The 21,177-nt window shown below is 37.4% G+C and overlaps 1 protein-coding gene and 1 long non-coding RNA gene across 2 annotated transcripts in view; one reads left to right on the top strand and one right to left on the bottom strand.

Moving 5' to 3' along the window:
- The window catches only part of LOC148654638 (solute carrier family 23 member 2), a 60,295-nt gene that overhangs the window by 27,538 nt on the left and 11,580 nt on the right, over positions 1–21,177 (bottom strand). The window contains exons 3-8 of the mRNA XM_088647185.1: positions 20,236–20,393; positions 19,661–19,823; positions 9,164–9,345; positions 7,976–8,093; positions 6,680–6,836; positions 4,005–4,258 (exon numbers count right to left, since the gene is read on the bottom strand). Of these exons, the coding sequence (XP_088503311.1) occupies positions 4,005–4,258; positions 6,680–6,836; positions 7,976–8,093; positions 9,164–9,345; positions 19,661–19,823; positions 20,236–20,393 (1,032 nt within the window). The remainder of the gene's footprint in view (positions 1–4,004; positions 4,259–6,679; positions 6,837–7,975; positions 8,094–9,163; positions 9,346–19,660; positions 19,824–20,235; positions 20,394–21,177) is intronic.
- LOC148654639 (uncharacterized) overlaps positions 1–21,177 on the top strand; it is a 31,024-nt gene that overhangs the window by 4,219 nt on the left and 5,628 nt on the right. The window contains exon 2 of the long non-coding RNA XR_015941502.1: positions 5,468–5,496. This is a non-coding gene — a long non-coding RNA (uncharacterized LOC148654639). The remainder of the gene's footprint in view (positions 1–5,467; positions 5,497–21,177) is intronic.

The following is a 21,177-nucleotide window of genomic DNA, read 5'->3' as shown; positions in this document are numbered from 1 at the left end:
CTAGCGCTTGGTTTGTGAATCGCGTCTCCACTGTTCTTTTGTTCTGAAAAGAACCTGTAAACACTACAGTATGATTACCTATCAATATATCAGTTTATTTCAATAGAATAAAAGTACAAAATACAATTTTATTTATGAGCACTATTCAAGACATGCAAATCTTTGTTCAGTTGCTCATGGGTAATATGTATAACAGATGTTCAAAGAAAGAGAAAAAGGCATACACATACTGTAGCTAACTGGCTTATATACAGTATGTCTGTAAGAGAGATTTCCCAGTTTCACAGTCTATTAGGGGTTTAGCAGTGAGTTCTACAGATGTGCTGCACAAAACAAGACTCTATTACCCAACATGTGGATCGTGTTCTTGACAGAGTAAAAGACCTGAATCAGCAGATATCAGATATGCTGTATTAAAAATCAGACAGTACTCATACAATAGGTACTTAAGATGAGCTGCAGCTAGACCATTCAGTGATGCAATCAGGAGGACCTCAGATTTTACTATAAATATTACAGGAGCCAGGTACAGTGGTCATGTACTGATGTAGAGAACTGTTATTACCGTACATAAGCCAAAGAGTTCTGAACACACTGAAGCCTATTTTGTTACCTATAAGGTTCCCGAGATTAAGGCATTACAGTAGCCACATCTTAGAAGAGGCTGCTACCAGGGTTTGTGGAAAGACAAGAGGAGGCAGACCGAGGGAAAATGAAGAGTGGTGGTGGGATATGGAAGTTCAGGAAACACTGAAGGAAAAGAAAAAAGCATACAAGGCACTGAAAGATGTCACTGGAGAATTACAAGAATATAAGAGACTAAAGAAGGTAGCAAAAAGAAGTATAGCAAGACCAAAGGAAAGAGTCTGGAAAGAATGGTATGAGAAACTTGAAACAAAGGAAGGAGAGGACCAAATCTACAAGATTGCTAAACATAGAGCGAGACAGAAAAAAATATTTTATCTGGGTGGCAGTACTCAAGGATGGAGAAGGCAGAGTCTTGATTAAAGAAGAACAGATCAAGCAAAGATGGCTGGAGTACTTCAAAAATCTGTTAAATGTAGAAAATGAGAGGGAGAACCTAGTGGAGGCAGACGTAGTGTGTGGACCAATCCAAGAAATTTCAGTAAAGGAAGTGACAGAATCAATCAAAGAGATGAAAGTGGGCAAAGCAACTGGACCATCAGGAATAGCAGCAGAACACTTTAAGAACCTCGATGAAGAGGGGATTCAGTGGCTGACGAGATTGCTAAACAATATTGCAAAGGAAGAGAGAATTCCAGAAGAATGGACAAAAAGCAGTATGGTTACCATCTACAAGGAGAAAGGAGACCCAATGAAGTGTAAAAACTATAGAGGAATAAAACTTCTGGAACATGGATTGAAAATCCTGGAAAAAATTCTGGACAAGAGACTCAGGAAGATAGTCAGGATCCACAACTCACAATTTGGATTATCAGCGGGGAAAAGCACAACAGATGTCATTTTTGTGATGAGACAGTTACAGGAGAAGACACTAGAGAAAGGGAAAAAGCTGTATGTGGCCTTTCTGGACTTGGAGAAGGCATATGACCGTGTGCCCAGAGAGGTGGTGTATTGGTGCTTGAGGAAGAAAGGAGTACCAGAAAGCATGGTGAAGTTAGTTCAAGCAACCTATACAGATGCAACTACGAAGGTGGGCACACAACGGGGAGAGACAAAAGAGTTTGAAATCACAGTTGGAGTACACCAAGGATCAGCACTAAGTCTTTTCCTTTTTATAAACATTATTGACACACTGACAGAGAACAGAAGTGCCTTGGGAACTCATCTTTGCTGATGATGTGGCACTGATGGCAGACTCAGAAGTAGAACTACAGGAGAAAGTGTTCAAATGGCAGAGGAGTCTGGAAAAGGGTGGACTGAAAATGAACGCAGAAAAATCTGAAATAATGGTAATGGAGAGAAGAGGAGATACTATGACCAATGTTGAGGAGACAAATGGAGGAAAACTGAAACAGGTTGATGGCTTTAAATACCTTGGATCAAAACTGGTAAAAGGAGGAGAAACAGTGGAGGCAGTAAAACAAAGAGTGAAAGCTTGATGGAACAAGTGGAGAGAAATAACTGGAATAATCTGTGACAGGAAAATTCCTAGAAAGTTAAAGTGGAAAATGTACAAGACTGTGATTAGACCTGTACTACTATATGGAGCTGAATGCTTGGCAGTTGGAAAGAGGGAAGAGAACTTGATGAGAAGAACTGAAATGAGGATGTTGAGATGGATTCTGCAGATTTCAATGAAGGATAAGATCAGAAATGAAGAAATCCGTAGACGATGTAGGGTGGTGGATGTAGTTGAGAAGAGGCGAGAGGCGAGGTTACGGTGGTATGGACATATCATGAGGAGGGATGTTGAGGAAGTAACAAAGAGGGTAATGGAATTTGAGGTGGAAGGTAACAGGGGAAGAGGCAGGCCTAGAAAGACATGGATAGGTTGTGTGAGAAAAGATATGGAGGTATGTGAAGTGAGTGAGGAAGATGTGCTCGACAGAGACAAGTGGAGAAGAGTAACCAAAGCAGCTGACCCCAGGACAGTCTGGGACTAACGCTGTGAAAAAGAAGAAGTAGCCTATTTTCTTATTTTCTTTTATTTTAACAGTGAAATAAATTTTCGTTATTATTCTTTTCAATTTATTTCTTGAAATAATGCACATACGAACCATGGAATGTTAACCACATGGAAGAAAGTTACCCTTGTGATGTTCTTAATATTTGTTTCAGTAAGGTCAAAAGTAACACTAAGGATTCTAACTTCCATTACAAGAACACTGAAGTCACCAATATTGAAATATAAGAAATATATAAGAATATAAGAAATAGTGGGAGCTTATGAACATAACTTCATTCTTGTCATAGTTTAGCATAAGAAAACTCTGTTGGATCCATAACTTTTAGGACAACATCACATTTATCAGTGATCTCTTGATGGCTTTCCATGTGCTCCAGTGTGATACCTATTGACAGTGTAAAAAGCTGCATTTAAATCAATAAGGAGAAGAATATTGATTGACTGTAACAAGGTACAGGTAGGGAGTATGGATCCTGTGCAGGACTCAGGAGAGAGAGAGAGAATACCAATCCAAATCGCTAGGCAAAACGTAATCCAGGAAACAAGCAAGTAGGTCAGATAACGGTAGAGACTACTAGAGAGCCACAATATGAAACGCAAGGCTAAATCGTAAACGGGGCAAGCTCGAAGGTCAGATACCAAATAGAAAGTAGAAGCAAATAACACGCACTTGGGAGCTCAAGGAGAATACATAATAGTGAGCGGAGAAGTGAGGAAAGAGAGGAACTGAAATAGTGACAGCAGTGAATGGTGATAGGTACATTACTTGCGGCGTGAGCATTTGTTAAACACAGTGTGCATGGAAATGCGAGAAGGGTCAGAGACATGTGGAATGGGTAACATTGACTTAGAGTCAGAAATAGCAGATCATTCATTGCCCTGTAAGTCTTGTTTCAATACTGTGTCTCTATCAAATTCTCTGAATTAAGGTTAAATCTGAGTTTTCCTCATCTCTGGCTCCATGTCTGTCAATGGCAATTTGAGTGATTTGCACAGAGGTTGGTGAATGAGATCAGTTTTGTGGAGTGAAGGTGCGAGGGTTCACAGTGCTAGTTCAATATCTTGTTGAAGTTCTTCTTGACGTTTCAACAAGAAGAAAAACTTCATGTTGAAAAAAATGTAACTATTCAGTGCTCTGAGGATAACATCTGAGCAACCAGTGCAAGGTACTACATATAATGAAGCTAATGGCTATTTATATTATATAATGGAGTCTCTATGTCCAATGATAAACAATTAAAAAGAACTTAGCAGAATTCTTAAAACTAGTTCACTTTTGTTAAATCCTTTTTCAATAGGTTCTCTTGTGATTCTAAACATTATTACAGGATGTGACATAAAAGTATAGGTAACCGTTTATTAATAAAATCCAGAAATCAATCTGACAACGTACCTTTGTTATTCCAAGGGCAGCAATGTTTTGGCTATATGACGTGGTTGCATTTCCAGTTCCCCAGATGGCCGCTAAAATACATCCTATCCCTTCAATTGCTATTCCCCGGTTGATAGCGTGAGTGGGTGGCGGGGGAGCCCCTGACAGACGTGCACATGCATAATAATCCCCAATGGACTCTATGGAGGAAGCGAGAACTCCAGCCATCATTCCAAGCACAGAAGCCAGGGTCACAGTGGGAACACCCCATTGACCTGGAGAGAAAAAGTATAGTACTTTTAAAAAGACATTTCATCAATCAATTGAAAATGTTATTGCCAGCTCAGAATCTCTGTCACTATTTTAAGATCCCACAGCTATAATTGAGGATGGGGTAGCAGAAGCCTATCCCTGCATGAAACAGGCACAATGCAATATACCGTACACCCTGGATGGTGAACCAGTCCTTCACAGGGCACACACTCACACCAGGGCCAATTAAGCTACCAATATGTCTTTGGACTATGGGAGGAAACCGGAACACCCAGAGAATATACAAACTCCACACAGGTAGCATAAGAAATCTATAATTGAAACAGGGGCCTCAGAGCTTCCCGGCAGTAATGTTTACCACTGTGCCTCTGTGTTGTCAAGACAAAACATAGTACATTCTACAGATCAGCTTTTTGTATTAACCAGGATTATCAACAAGGGGTGTACACTGAAAGACAGAGGTTAATAGCATGTGTGGCGATTAAGGTATATTTCTTTTGATAGTATATAAAATTTAAACAAAAAAGAAGAGAAATCTTACTACTATTAACTAGAGTTCCCTGATCCCCAGTTTGTTTACAACCATTACCCAGCAAGTAAAAGAAAGAAAACAGTTATAAGGGAAAATGTGAAAAATAGCTATCTATAATTGTATGGACAGTTTAGGAATTGTCTGCAATTCATGCTTATTAACCGAGCTATGTGGGTAGAGAACTGCTCTGAAACTTGCCAGCAACCAACTGCAAAAATACACTTTTCCACTCTGCTGTCACATTCTTCAGTATGCATAGTACCTGAGCCATATGTACTAAAACACCACTACTTAAAAACAGAAGAGAGAGAATGTCATGCTTTGTGGAGCAGTTAAAGAATTTAGAAACATGGATATTTCCCAGTTTTGAGAAGTACTGTATGGTGCCAGGATTTTCAGATATGGCGGAAGTTGCCACAGGATTCTTAAAGTAGCAGTCAAGAGCATGGAGTTATTTTGTTATATAGTTTTTTAATATGCTTACTTTTTTAAAGAGCATGGTATTTTAATATACAGTATTAACACATTTCCATATTCGCTGCAGATGCTTAGATGATTGCATTAGCTCTGTGACCACTTCAAGGTTTTTAAATATTTACACCTTAATTATTTATTTTATGTTAGAACCATCAAATTTGGACAAGTTTTAATTGTGTGTTTTTCATTCCTCAGCTCTCAGCTACCATCCACAGGGACGAATGAGGAAATGTAAGACGACTCTTCTATCAATCCCAGATTCAATGCGTTCCAATTATTTAAAGTTTGACATTTATGTCAAGATCATTATGCTCTACTGCAAATAGGAGAACATATCTTCATCTTTTTTAAAGATTAAACTATAAAAATTATATTCATTTCTTAGTATACACTGATAAATTCACTGAGCCCCCCCCCCCAGATATCTTCAGATTCTTTCCGTTATCTACTGAAAAATGTTAACAAATTTTTAAGTAATTCATTAATTTAGTATCTAAATATTAAATAGGAATGACAAACAAATAAATCACCAAGCCTAGGAAATTATATTAAGCAAATTAACTTTATTAAAATACCAATAATGCAGTGAATAAAAATGACTCAAATCAGTGGTTGTAGGGAGGGTAAGTGTGGTGAACTCACACCATGTGTTTAATTTTATATCAGTTAAAGCTGTCTGCATCTTCAGCCTTTGCTGGATCTATACGAAGAGAGAGGGGTTAGATGAGACTATTGACATTTGGAATGAAAGGGGAATTCCCAGCATGATTTCATCTGGGCAAATACCATTAACAAGGAAAAACAATTCACCTTATTGCAACTTGTCAGGGAAACTATTTAATAGGTTTGAGACTCCTTGCAACAGATGTGTGAAACCAGAAAAAAAGCATATTACAAAAGTGATGAATTAGTTATTTGTCTCATCTAGCTTTATATGTTGCCAGCAGCTGAATTATCCAATAATCTCATCCAGTCGTCTATTAACTGGAAGCAGACAAGTACTGTTTTATCAAATACTTTCCACAGTTCAGGAATTTTAAAATATTATTTAACTGTTAAGACAGATATAATAACTTTACTTACAAAGAAGAAATATATATCCTATGTAAATAAAATAAATATTTACCTCATGTCGAGTTCTGAGAATCCCTGATTTATTTATTAAATTGTTTTTATTATTCAACTGAGCTGTTTCCTTATGGATTATAAAAAGCCTTATAATTTCAGCATGTGACATAAAGATCTATATCATATATTAGATATCTGAAAAGAAGTTTCTTTCTATTCTGGATTTACGGTTACTGTTCACTGTGTTATGCATATGAGTTTATGAAAACTCTGAATCAGCTTCCATATCCTGTCAAAACAGGCTTGATGTGATGATAGTGTTCAGTGGAACTATGATGAAACTTACCTGGATAAGGAACATGAAACCATGGAGCACTTCTAACAGCATTGAGATTGATATCAGTCCGTGCAGTGTAGCCATAGTCACCAGGCTTTGAGGGCAGTGCATCAAAGTATGTCAGTAGAAAACAAATAACCCATGACCCACACATTCCAAACAAAACCTGTATTACAGAAATACAGAAGTACCATCAGAACAAATTAAACAACTTGAAATGTCTAAAAAGCAAATGCATCTTATTACATTTTTAGTGTACTGCTATCAGTTTGCTAGATATATCTAACATCAGACACATTTTGTAGGAACACCAAATGCAACACTTTCCCAAAAGCTTGGAGACTGTGACCCAGTGTAGCAGGATAATATTAAAACATTCTGATAAATTAGAAGGCACTGTTGTATTTAAAGGACAGTATAGTTGCCCAGGGGTTAGCACTGCTGTATTGCTGCACTGGTGCCTTAGGTTCAATTTGTGTAGAGCGTGTATGTTCTCCCTGTGTTTGTGTGAGTTTCTGGCAGGTGCTCTGGTTTCCTCCCACAGTCCAAAGACATGCTAGTGGCTTCTGGTAAAATTGTTTCTGGTGTGACAGCATGTGTCTGCCCTATGAAGGACACAGTTTCCATCCAGGGTGTACAGTATTTTCTCTTCATTTCTGAGAAAATGTGGTGTTTAGTGTTTGAGCATTCAACATTAGAAAGCAAAATCTATCCCATATCATATTCAATTACTGAAAATGAATATGGTGTCCAAAAGTGGGTACTAAGGCATTTAGCCTCTTTGTAGGCTGCATGGAAAACTCTGGCTATGGTGGATATTTGTCTAAGTTGATTATTGACATGGTCTGCATTGAAGTGTCTCTTTTAGATTTCTACTTGATATAGCTAAAGGTGCATGGGTTTGATCATTTTTCCAAAGTGCCCCTAACTGTTTTTTTAACATCTAAAACAGAGGAGGTCACAGTATATGTTATCCATTCTTAAGCCAATTTCCAGCCACTGGGAGACTAAAATTGACAGGTGGTATTCCTAAACTCTATAGAGCATAACCACAAAGCACAGTGTCCATGTCTTTTCTCATTGACAACTAGAGCTAATCTACTGTATATAACTGAAGGAGTGCAACCCTACATGACCTCAAGTGAATATCATTGGCCTATAGGGAGCTAACTCTTGCAATAAAGCTGGGTCCGTTAAAAAACATGACATTTGAGATGCAAAATTAACTGAGCTTTCCACATGATATGTCAGTTTTTTAAAAAGCCACTAAATTCAACTGGCAGATAAAGTGGTAGAAACACTCACTGAAAAAAGCTTGAAAAGAGGGTATCGGATAATTTTCCATTTCCTCTCTGTGTAGGCAAATATGGGGACGTTCACATTACTTAGATACTGAGAAAAAAGGAGAATGAGGCTCACAGTCCTGTTTAGATGACAAAATAGTTTTTAGTATACAGATCAAAGATAAATGGCTTTATGATGGTTCTTAGTTTGATTTATTTTTAATTAAACAATTTAAATTACAACAAGGAAAAATTGATTAATGAGGATTCCTGTGAAATCATCAGAATGAAACTGAGAACAGTGTTGTAATTTGATTTATTGTGCTGTTTATGTAGAATTATGGTAAATATGTTTTCAAGTAACTTTAAAACCTTAAGAAAACTTTTAAGTCATTGTATATTTCTAAACAGTTAATTTAAACAAACTACACTTGTACTATAGCACATTCTAGTTAGAGTAAGGGTTTAAATAGTTTATCATTATTACCATAATATTAATTAAAAGGATATGTACATTATCTTAACACTGATAAGGCTTATACAGTATGCCTGAAAGTTATATTTTTAAAAAATATATTGAGCAAAAATGTTAAAAACAAAATATTGGGAAACAGCCTTTTTTACAAAAGGTATGAGTTGTTTTTATCATGTACAGAGTACTTAGAAAACGTTTTGAAAATGGTTATGTTTTGTCTTTGTAGGAGGTCCACACAGAAATGTAGCTCAGGGGATTAAAACCAAACATTATGGTAAAAAAAAAATAAAGAACAAAATCTTTAAAAATGGTCATTATGTATAATTGTGAACTGGAAATTGCTTATAGCCACTGCAAGTTCGACTACTTTTGGGCTCAAAGGTGATGAGTTTGGCCTCCAGAGATTTTTGATTCTCTTAAAAAGCTACAAAGTGTTTTACCCGGAATACAGATGTAATAGTTTGAAAGTAAAAGGCTTGCAAGAAAAACTGTATATGCTGCATATGACAAATATCAATTTACTTGAACGCAAGCCATTGTCACCTCATTTTTAGAGGAGTAAAATCTCTGTATTATCAAGGTTATGAATTAGAAAAGAGCATATTTAATATAATTCCCAGTTGTAGATTCAATTTCACAGATGTCAGGAGATTGCCAAGGATAGGAAAACATATAGTTTATACTTAAAAGTAAAAAAACAAATAAAAAAAAGTGAAATAACAGATTAATACTTACAAGGCAGCAATTCCCCAATGGCCCCCAGATTTCTTCCCAGCCTCAATGAAAAGTGATAGTCCAATGAGGTTTATGGTTGGTGCAATAGCTAGAGGACCAATAAATCTAACAAGAAACCCAATGAGGCCTGACACTCCCAGCAAGACCTGGAGCAAGGAAACTATAAGAATAGCTCCTTGAATCTGTAAAAGGCAAAATTTTCCCTTAAAGATTTACTGGCATCTGGTGAAAAGCAAGTGTAAGCAAGGACAAACATATCTCATTTCAAGCAGCACATCCATCTGCATTATTTTTATAAAACAAGTGATTTTCATTTTTATCATGAATGAAATAATTTATCATCATTATTGGATGACTAATGAATCCAGCTAATATAAATGCAATAGCCAAATGTATCAAAACCGTTGATGAGCTGTAATTAAAAGTTATTTCAGCATGAAATGAACACTCACTTTCTGTTTTTTGAGAAACAAATTAACTAAAGACTTGTATGACTTTCAATATACAGTATATAAAAAGAACATCTGCAACAAACAGTTTATATCTAAATGTATGGTGTTGAAATGCATTCGCACCCCAACAATAAGTATTTTGTGAAGCTTGCATTGGCTTTATTTGAGAAGGTGCTGTCAGTAGCCTCTTATATGTTCTTAAAATGCTAATGAGGATATTTGACCACCACTGAATGCAGAATGTTTGCAGACTGAAATACCTACACAAAGTACATGCTTTTTCACCTCATTCTATAAATATTCTATGAGAAACTACGCCCATCAAGAGAGCACTGACTTTATGCTCTGTTGATGACCACCTGGTGGTCATTGTGACACCCTATTTTGAGCTTCATAACAAGGCTTAAGTTTTTTTAATAAAACATTCAGGTGAACTTTATAATTCCTCCGTTGTCACAAGGACTCTAGGACCCAAAGATGTAAGCCACCCTTAAAACATTATAAATCCATTCTTTATTCTTTCAGAATTTGTTCTTTGTCAACATTACCTTCACTTTTCTTTTCTTATCATGCTCCTGTTGAGACTGTCCAAAACCTCAATTTGTGTTTTATTTAATAATACTCTATACCATTTAATTTGGGAGTACATTAGTTGCTTTTAGATGAATTTATGTCGCTTACTACTATATTCCCTTGGAACCTTGCCACATACCACATAATTATTAACTCAGCTTCAAAAGTCAGTAAGATCTGTTGCCTGATCACCTCCATCAGGGACAGAGGACTGAGCATTTTGTACATTACCAGTACTGCTCACTAGCCAGGTCAGATCATGATTTCAGTGAAGTGGATCATTCTCCAGATTTGAAAATTACAGTGTTTTCATGGTGAAATTTGCTAAAGAAGGGTTGTAGAGAAATTTCCTATGAAAAGTCTCAATTAAGTTGTGTGTCAGATGGGATCTTGTCTCTTATGAAATGATCGGCCATTAGAAAAAAACAAAAAGTACAACATTTTCTTCATGAATCTGCTTCTGGATCTAATACCTGATTGAGGCAAAGGCCCTAAGGAACATAAAATGAAATTTTGCTCCCACAGAAAAAAAATATAAATAATGTAAGGCTTTGTGTTTTCTGTCCTCCCAAGCACATCAGTTTCATACCATCATAAGTAGGACCCGGAGATCCAGAAACCAGTCAGCAGGGAGCAGTTCTTTTTGGCGCAAGTAGGGTCCTTCAATAATACCAATAACATGGAGGGTAACACTAAGGCTGCAACCACTGGGTCTATGGACAGGAAGCCAGTGAGATTTGCTGCTTCTACTCCTCGCTTAACTGTTTGACACAAGAGCACCAATTCAGCCTTTCAGCTATGAAAGGCACCCAGTAGGAGTGCGCTCAATAAGACTGCTGCTCCATCCTGAAGATGGGAAATTGGTTACAGTTTTCTTCATGGCTGGCCAGCCCCACTCTGAAGGGCACCATCATGCAAGGAGCACCAAGGCTCAGTATCCTCCAGTCTTTCACCTCCCAACCTTCCCTATGTCATCTAGCATAGAAGCATCATCCAGGACAGAGGGCACAGAACCAGTCATGAATATCATGTCCAGGGCAGAGACTCATATGGCTCCTGAGAGGGAACTTGCCTCTCAGTTGCCGCAGAAGCCTGCCCACCTGTGAAATAAGACTCCTCCAGTATCCAGACAGTGGATCCATAATGTTGTGAAAGTATCAGATGCCTAAAAACATTAGAGGATTAAACTTTATCTGGATATGTTAAATTCCCATATGATTTAATATGATTTAATTCCCAAAAGTAAAAAAATCTTGATGTACAGGACACATGAAAATATTTTTGCTAAATTAACATTGAGTTACAGTTGTAGCGGCAATGCTTATTAAGAAAGAATTAAGTGTTGCTGTGCTTTCCCAAATGAGGCCCCATCTCTCTCTTCATCTCTGTGGTGCAGCCACAGAGAAACTATTCATGCAGGCTGATTTAAAGATGTTTTCTTTTGATAAGGGACAGCTCCCAAATGGGGATGCACTTAGCTAAGCCTGGCTATCATGATCAATGGTCATCCATTGGCGCCTATCTGTCTAGGGAGTGCCAGATGGACATCTGGACTGCATTCCTAAGTGTCAGGAGTAAGTGACTCATATCTCACCTTGATCAACCAATCAGGTACTGGTAGAGCCGAGTAACCCACGTGGGACTCTGATGCCCATGGAACTTTCAGCCAATGAACGAGCTGAAGTTCCTCCAGGTAAAAACAGGCAACACAGAGAGCCTGTAGTGGACTTATTTGAAAGGGAGAATTTCAAAGGAGAATTACAGGGCAGGACGGCCCAGGAGCAGAAGGCTCCCAAGGGCAGGACATTCTCGCAGCGTGCCTCCTGACCATCCTGAGACTCAGCCCGGACAACCACGGAACGGCCAGTGTGTCCGAGTACCAGAACTTTCCTTTGTTCTAAGAGTCGAGAGCGGAGGTTGCCAGAGAGTAACCAGAGGATCCACATGAGATTAGCATCAGCTGCAGGCCTCGTGAACAGGTCGGAACTGTGGACAGCTGAATCACTATTCAGAACTAGCACTTCATCAGGAACGAACCGGTCCTCTTCCTGACTCGCTGGGACCCATAGTCATCTTTTCTCCTGTGCACAAACTGTGCTAGTTTAAGCCAACAATAACTAGCCGGTCTTCATTGAGCATCAGCAGTGCACTGTGGCAAGCCACACAGCACAGCCTGGCACCTAGCCAGACAGCGCGGATTGGACAGCAACAAGCCTGCAACTGCTTCTTTGAGCCCGCAGGAGATCTGAATCCCCAGAGATTGGATAAGTATTCAACTTCAACACATTACAACTCGAGAATTCAATTGTTATCCCAACCAGTTGATATCAATTTAATTCCTAAGAGTTATGTACTTGTTTTGAGTATCCAATGTAGAAGTTATAACCAAGTTCATTTATGAAACGGTCTAAATGAATGATATACCGAACGTATGTCCTCTTGATATATGTAACTCTTCGTAACTGATTGATTATATACCTTTTGTATTCTGATAACCCTCACGATAAGATCTGTTAGGTTTACATGCATATTCTTTGTATTAATAAATGTATCCTCGTGTATTAGTACCTGTGTGTGTGCGTTGTTTGAGTTATATCGCATGGTTGGATTCTAAAGCCATCAAAATAATCAATTTTGTGATTTACTGCTATAATTAATAATTGTCCCAGTAAATGCCCAAACCCTACAGAACTGGTGCCTTCAGAGAGCACACTACACAGTTTATGAAACCTTAGATTATTTTAATGCAGGCTTTATTTAAAACCCTGAGCAGTGGATGCAATTTGGAATACATATTTTTCCTGAGGTAATATTTGGGAAGTTTAAAATCTTCTTAATCACAAATACTAATCTTCAAGAACCCCTCTTACACCTTGTTTTCCTGTTTAAACATGTTTGGGGAGTGTCCAGATATGGTTATGTTTTGGAAACATTTTATCTTTGACCAATATACTAAATAGGAATATTTCCAGTCCTTTCTCTTGCTAGATGATCACATAAATATGGGCCTCTCACAGAAGAAGAAATAGATTGTCTTCCAAACAGTTGTTGGAACTGCATTGCCAGGCTCTGTATTTCCTGTTAGAATCAATTGACATTGACCTGTCTTGACATCATTCGCATGGAATTATCATCTACTTAGTCTGTGGGAGGGAAGATACACAGTGGAGGCTTAAAGTGCTGCTGTTGCCTTATTAAATAGTGCTTATATTACACCTGCAAAATGTTACTTTAAGATTAGTTTCAGATTTAGTCCATTAACTTTTGTCCATTAACTATGAGAGAAGTACCACCAATGTCTGAAGGAAAGGAGAGTAGAAGGAAAGTTGAGTTGTTGCTTTTTTAAAATAATTTCTTCTGCTTTGAGAAGTAAGAACTATAATTAGAAGTATAATTAGGAATAATTGTGGAAGCTACTCTATATTGAAACAACAGAAAACCAAAGATACTTCCAGGTAATACTGACAAACATTGCAGCTCTATAGTAAAAATAAGAAAACCACATGTAACTATTTAAATATAAAATGTCAATATAATCAGTAATAAGTAATTGTAGCAAGCATCTTTTCCAAAACTCTGATATGATGTACAGATGCAGCCATTCAAAGACACGTACTGGAGGTAATTGGCTACGGCGTCGCGCATTTTGACGCAAGTTGACGCGGGGTACCGCGGTACGTGATTGGTTGACCAACAGGGGCACTCGTGGTCCGTTGGTCTGTCGTAGAAAGATTTACAGTAAACGTCTTTACTGTGCCCGTTGTAGTATTGAATATTCATATGGAATTTTACCACTGAAGGGAAATCTTAACAAACTTAATCTTAATAAACGATATTAATTTTGGAACATAAACATACAGTATATGGCTGGTCATGGTACTTTAAAGAAAACATACACGAAACATGGTTTCATTATGACCAGAATCGGTCTTGAGATATTTTTAACTTGATTTACAGTATTTGAGAGGTATGTCTTGACACAGATACTACATAAATACTGCTCACGTATATGTTTCTAGGTTTATATTATGCATTTCATACGGTCAAATTACTTTTGAGCAACTGATGAGAAGAGCGAAACGGTATGCCCAGGGCATTTTAGTTTCGTTTTGTGCTGGGACTCTGCTTTAACTATGTCGCCGTGGATTGATAAGAGATATCAAGTACATACAAGTCATTTTTTAAATGTTGTAGTTCGTCTTGTAAAAATGTTACGAGTACATCATCTGTCAACAATTACACAGGTTCTGCTTCCATATTGCGGATTTTGGTTACGTAATATTATTTTCTAATTTCACGTTGTGAATATATGATTTGGGCAAACAGAGCCGCAAAGAAGTACATTATGGGTTGTTGTTTTTTTTTGCAGTTTTATCTAGAACAAGCGATGCTTAAACCTTTGTCTGATTCTTGTGAAACTATCCACACGACAGTTACCTAGGAGTTGACTTCAGTGATGTCACTGATGGGATGTTTCTAAAAATCCATCCACTGTAAAACGTCTTCTCCAGTTGTCCTGGATATGTATTCGCTAATGAAGCTGTGTGTTCTGAGCCTGGTTCTCCACATTTCTGTATGAACCAGCTTAGAGGGCTAAAGACAGCTTGTGTTTAAATTGAGTGTAAGGTAATTTATGCTTCTAAAGTCATGGTCAGCATTTATTATTGTACTGTGCTGTAAACTTGTTCTGTGCCTAGTCACATTATTTTATAGCATTTTCAAATCTGGTGGCGCTGTGTGTTAGTTTCCTGACTCCCATGTCACATGGTCTGTGATTGAATCCCATGGAACTATGACTATTTTTTAACAAACATTTCTTTGAAAAAATGAAACGTTTCCCTTGGTCAGAGATTAAATAAAACCTCACTCGCACCAAACAAATTTATATTTCTAAATATCACAACATGATCGAATTTAAGTCTTTTTAATAACAATGAATAGTCACCTATGCATTACAAAATAAACATTTATATTGATTTGAATCACGTTTTGATTTAAATCGTAAACGCGTGTTTAAATATATGTGTTTAAAGGCGATATACTGTATAAAAGCGCTGATTCTTATGGAATGTGTTCTGCCGGGGATTCAAATTTTTTTTTTTTTATCACGTATCTAAGGAAAATTGCAGTATAACTTTGTTCATGCACAAACAGTGGCATGTTACATTGTTAATTTGGGTGTCTCCTCTTGCCAGAAAGCTCTAAATTGCATTTTGAGTGCGGTTTTTGACTTTTTCTAAATTACAACCCATAAATAAAGCTGATACAGTTTAGACTTACTGTATTCTAAACTGTATTACAGCAGCACATTGGACAATGCAACGTAAATTGCAAAAATGCACTTGGAATCTGTCCAAGCCCTACTACGAAAATTATTTAAACTGCGACACTTATCATTCATCTCTAAATAAACTTTATTTTATATAGCGTTTTAAGCGAATAGGTAATTAGATTGCTCATAAACCTAATCGCTTTTTCTACAAAAAAAAAGCGTGATTGCTCTCTGAAAATGCTTTTTCTTTATATTTAGGCTCAGATTTCAACTATAGATTTTATTATTATAAACTTTCTTGGAAAAATGTATTTTATGTAAACCATGTTTGCAAATAATTCATTTAGGGCTAGAATACGTTAATTGTCTTCCAATCGAGTCGAGTTGACATTGGAAGCTTGCCATGCCCGGACTGTTACACCAACGCATTAGCATGTTAAAGCGATTTCATTGATTTATTTAGTAAAAATTTTATATATCACCTTTAAAAGTGGAATCTCAAAGCAAAGTAAATACCCAACACTGATTGTACCCATCTGTCATGCTAATAAAACACCTTGAATTGAATTGAATTGAGGGAGAGAGGGGGGGAGGGCGAGCAAGATAACCAGGACGTAAGGCAAATAAGATACACTCCACAGACATTCACAACAGCGACATATGAAACGTTTGCACATATAGTTAAGTTATTACTTGGTTTTCAAAGTGCAATGAAATACAATATTGTTGTTGTTGCTGTTCTTGTTGTTTTTATCCTGTAAAGCGTTTTGAGAAGCCACCTTTAAAGGCGATATATACTGTAAAAGCGCTGATTCTTAAGGAATGTGTTCCGCCGGGGATTCAAATTTTTTTTTTTTAATCACGTATCTAAGGAAATCTCAGTATAACTTTGTTCATGCACAAACAGTGGCATGTTACATTATTAATACTGCTATTCCCTTTGATACCCGATTAAAAAAAAATAAAAAATGTTTTGAATCCCCGGTGGAACCGGGCATCCATATGAATCAAGTAACAGGTTTATTCCATGCTGAAAAAAAGAAGAAAGAAAACACATTCCATAAGAATTGACTGAGCTCCGCTCTGTACCACGCAATGATCCCCCCAGAGTCTCTGCCCCGGGTTATTTGGGTTTTTAGACAGAGGGTAAAAAACTCTCTCTCTCGCTTGACCTCCCCCTCCCTGTGTATTGTCTGTTTTTTTGTTAACAAGGCTCGCCAGCTAATGTGAATCGAAACCTGTCTTTCTAGCTTTTAAAGTCGTGCGATGTGTAAGCCACAATTCAAATAGAGAAAAAAGAGCTGACTGACAAGATTTAAGATGTGGCTGTCACTGTTGGATTAAAAAAAAAACACATTGCCCGACGTTTGTTGCATTGCTTGAAAAATAACTTTATTTCGAGAGACTGGATAAGTAATTCAAGTGTTTTTTTTTTACTTCCTGAAAAACAACTAATAATTTAACTATATGTGCAAACGTTTTATGATATGTCGCTGTTGTGAATGTCTGTGGACATGTGCTGGCTGGACAGGAGGCTCTACTGTGCACAGAGAGGGGCGGGAGGAGGGGACAACCGATACATACTCTTAGAGTTTGATTAATAGGGAATATAATACAAAAATATAGTACTAAAAATAAGATACACTCTACAGACATTCACAACAGCGACTGTCAGAAGATAGGACACAGCGGCTCAGGCACCTGCTGAATGGAAAAGGGGCACTTTAATGTTCTGTATGGCTAATACTAAAGCCAATACTTCAATACTTTAATATTCTTTTCTGTATGTTTAACAATAGTGGGTACTGGCCTAATTCGTCCCTGCTCCCGTTGTTAGGTGTTAATGTGTTGTTAAGTGTGAATTTGTACCTGTTTCCCCGAGGTCTGGCTTTTTTTCTGGAAAACCATAACTCTGGTCTTGTCCAGATTGACTGTCGGCGCCCAGGTCTGACAGTGCTGCTCCAGCAGTGCCAGGTTCTGGGGCAGCCTCTGTTCTGTGGGCGACAGCGGGACCATGTCGTCTGCAAAGAGCAGGAACTCGATTTCCATAATTAATGCAGATCAGTAAATCAAGGGACAAAACAACTATTGCACCCGGGTCCTCAATGGGCGTTGACGTGCTAATGCGTTGGTTTAACAGTCCGGGTGTGGCAAGCCTCTAATGTCTCCCAACTTCGGCAAAAGGCACCCGCCTTTCATTGGAAGACAATGAACATTCTAGCCGTACATGTGAATATAGCATAAATCCAGAGGGTCCAGAGGCAAAAGTGCCTTGCCTTGCAATCTCCGGGAAACCATTAGTAGCATGGTGAATCGGAGATTCTCAACCCTTACTTCGTGGGACTGGAAAAGAATTTGTGATCGGATCAACGAAATGCTTCGTAGAAGGAGGCGCTCTTTTCCTCTAGTCTAACAGTCTGTCCACAAACAAAACATTCCTGTTAGACAAGAGGAATTGAAAAAAAACAATTACTTTTGTCAATGGAAACCGGTGTGTGTGTCTCTCTCTGCTGGATGTCCCTCTCACTCTCTGCTGAATGAATAAAAGCATTTTATTAAAAACGCGTTTGCGTTTGTCTGGTATTTACTTTGGTCCCTTTTAACTGTTTTTCCATCTACTGTATTGCTTTGAGATGCCACTTTTAAAGGTGATATGTAAAATAAAGTTTTTTATTATTGTTATAGAGAAACATGATCAGATTTTCCCTGGTTCAGAAAAAAAGATCTAAAGTGCTACACCTAACTTTCTTAATTCGATGTATTTAAAGCAGTGAACTACTGTAGGTGTAACATAACAATCAGAAATACAATCGAGAATAGTTTTGTGGTGTTTGTTTAGATGAAACGTTCCTAAAACGTATAACGTAACAAAATTAAAGACGATTAAAATCTGTAATCTTTCCACTTGTACTGTATGTCATCGGAAAGTTTCTGCTTTGTGTAAGGATGGTATCATAAAGTAATCTTAAGTGGTGAGAAAGCTGTGCTCAATGTATTTAAGGGACTTAAAAGTAAAAGGAGATGCTTCATATTGCTTGACTAATTTTAAAAACTAAGTTATAAATGCAGACGCTCCCTCGGTGCCGCGCCGGGTGTAAATATCAAAATATACATTCGTCCCGGGCAGAGGCCGAAGAGCGCCCGGCTGGGGTGCGCGGGGAAGAGCAGGACAGGAGTGAAAGTGGTCAGGGCGGGGTTTAGGAAGGCGTACAGTCTGGGCAGGTATAGATTATACTTTTCTAAAACGTATTTGAAAAATAAAAACGATTACAATCTAATCCTTCCACGTTTGATCCCAAAATCCCAAGAAAAATAAATCTAAATGGGTAGAAAGCTATGCTGAAAGTTTATTAAGATACTTAGAAGACAAAGATACTGTATCAATTTATGTTGCATTAGTCTGATTATGATTAAAAAAACACATAATTAAACACGCGTTTGCAATTTAAATCAAAACACGATTTAAATCAATATAAATGTTTATATTGTAACGCATACTGTCCAGCCTCCATTTCTCTATAAAAATTTACTCTATTACACACACACACAATAGAAGCAGGAAGCAGAAGCAGGGACCGTTGTCAGAAGGGAAGAAGGTGACTATTCATTGTTATCAAAAATGACTTAGAATCGATCATGTTGTGATATTTTGAAATATAAAAGTCAATTGATTGTCCATAATATTGCTATTCTATTTTTTCGAAGATTGTGTTTGTTAAAAGAAAAGTCCAGCACCAGCTGGATTTGAACACACAACCCATGAGTTGGTAATCGGGCACGTAGACCAGTGGGCTACAAGGGAAGTCGCATGAAGAAAGAGGCGAAACAGCCCTACACAGCCCTGTTGCAGTCCACGAATATAATCATATCGTTATTAATTTCTTGAGATACGCGATTCCATATTATATTCCCTTTTAATCAAATTCTAAAAGTATGCTTGTTGACATACTATTATTTTGCTTGCGGTATTATAGGAGAATTTACGGTAACTAGCGGTATTTACCGGTAACTCGTGGTATTTACCGGTAACTCACGGTAGACTGCGTACAGCGTACCGGAAAATAATGCGGTATCGCCCGCGCATTTTGAATGGCTGCATCTGTATTAACAGAAAATGTAACTCATTAAGGATAATCACCGAATATTAATCCAAGAAATGCAATTTATATAACACACAACCAAATGAGGAAAGAAATTCACCTCACACAGGCGGGATTTCCATATTTCATCTCCGTGTATCTGTGAAGCATTTGTTTTGTTCACGAACCCTTCATTCATATCAGGACATCTCCATTTGGGCAAAGCAAGAATTGCCAAGGTAGGAGTAACAAAACTAAATGTTCCTCCTTGAAGAATAGGCAATCTATATAATACAAATTTGCAAAATACAGATATACAAATCAGCTTTAATCTTGTACTGTGAATCTAAGGTCAGTCAGGCTGCACCAAAAGTGAACACAATGACTGTAATCGGTATAAACTTACTTGCCAAACTGATGGCATACCTGATTGTTATCAGCAGTGACTCTTTTATCTTATTTTTATTTTGATTGTGGACTGTTTTTAATAATACAAGATAGTTTTGGGAAATCAAATTCCCTATATTTTTTAAAATATCAACACTTCTGAAACTCCAAGTGCATTTAGATATTTTTAAAGCCGTTATAAAAAAAACTTAAGCCAGTAAAATGTTTTTTCTTTTATGGTAGTATCTATTATTAATTTAAGTACAACATGCAGAAGAAGAATAGTACAACAAAATAAACATGTAATACCTGGTTCCAAAGGTCGTCTGAAGCAGCGTGCTCAAACCAGAAACAAAAAATATGGTACTGATGAGTTGGCTTTTAGCTGCATTATTATCTCCAATGCACATAGGTTCAGCCAGAATGAGTGGAATAGCAATTATGCCACCAAATGCTAGGATATAATGCTGTGAAAAAAATAGAACATAACTTGTTAAATTTCTTTGAACAAGCAACACCAATAATAGATGCATAAAGGCAATGTGATATGGTGTTTTTAGATTTTTAGAATGCCTTTGATAAAGTTCCTCATAAAAGATGAATTCTCAAATTGCAGACAGTAGGTATTCGAGGAAAATGAGTGTGTTTAGATTGAGAATTGTTTTTAAATAGAAAACAGAAAGTATACAGTAGATAAGGGGTGAATACTCAAACTTACATACTTCTTCAGCCAAAAGGGAGATGGGAGTATAAAACAAATTTCCAAGTGTGCTTTTGAAACTGATACCCTGGTTTCATTCAAGAAGCAGCTGGATGAGATCTATGGATCAATTAGCTACTACAGCGTCTACCAACCAGTCTAAATGGACTGAATGGCCTTCTCTATTTTGTAACCCTTCTACCATTCTTCCATCACCTTGACAAAGTCATGACAAAAAACACTAAAAGCACCACCACTGCTCATCAGATCAGGGATTGTCTGTGACAGTAGATGGCAGAGCCAATGTAACAACTATCTTTAAGAATCTTTTATCTGGAAAGGAACACATTAAAAGAAATTGTGGGACCAGTAGCCATGGGCATCAGTCGTTTGGTTTATTAGATATATGGTTGATTAGATATATGTCCAAAGATATACTGGTAGGTAAATTGGCTTATGGGAAAACTGGCCATGGTGTGAGTGTTTTATATCACTGTGTTTGTGTCTGTGTGTGCCTTGCGGCATCCTGTCCAGGGTGTATCTTACCACAA

This window comes from Lepisosteus platostomus, chromosome 9, assembly GCF_059453375.1.
Source record: "Lepisosteus platostomus isolate fLepPlt1 chromosome 9, fLepPlt1.hap1, whole genome shotgun sequence".
Taxonomy (NCBI): domain Eukaryota; kingdom Metazoa; phylum Chordata; class Actinopteri; order Semionotiformes; family Lepisosteidae; genus Lepisosteus; species Lepisosteus platostomus.
The sequence above is the reverse complement of the archived record's forward strand: the minus strand, read 5'-3'. Positions and strand labels throughout refer to the sequence as shown.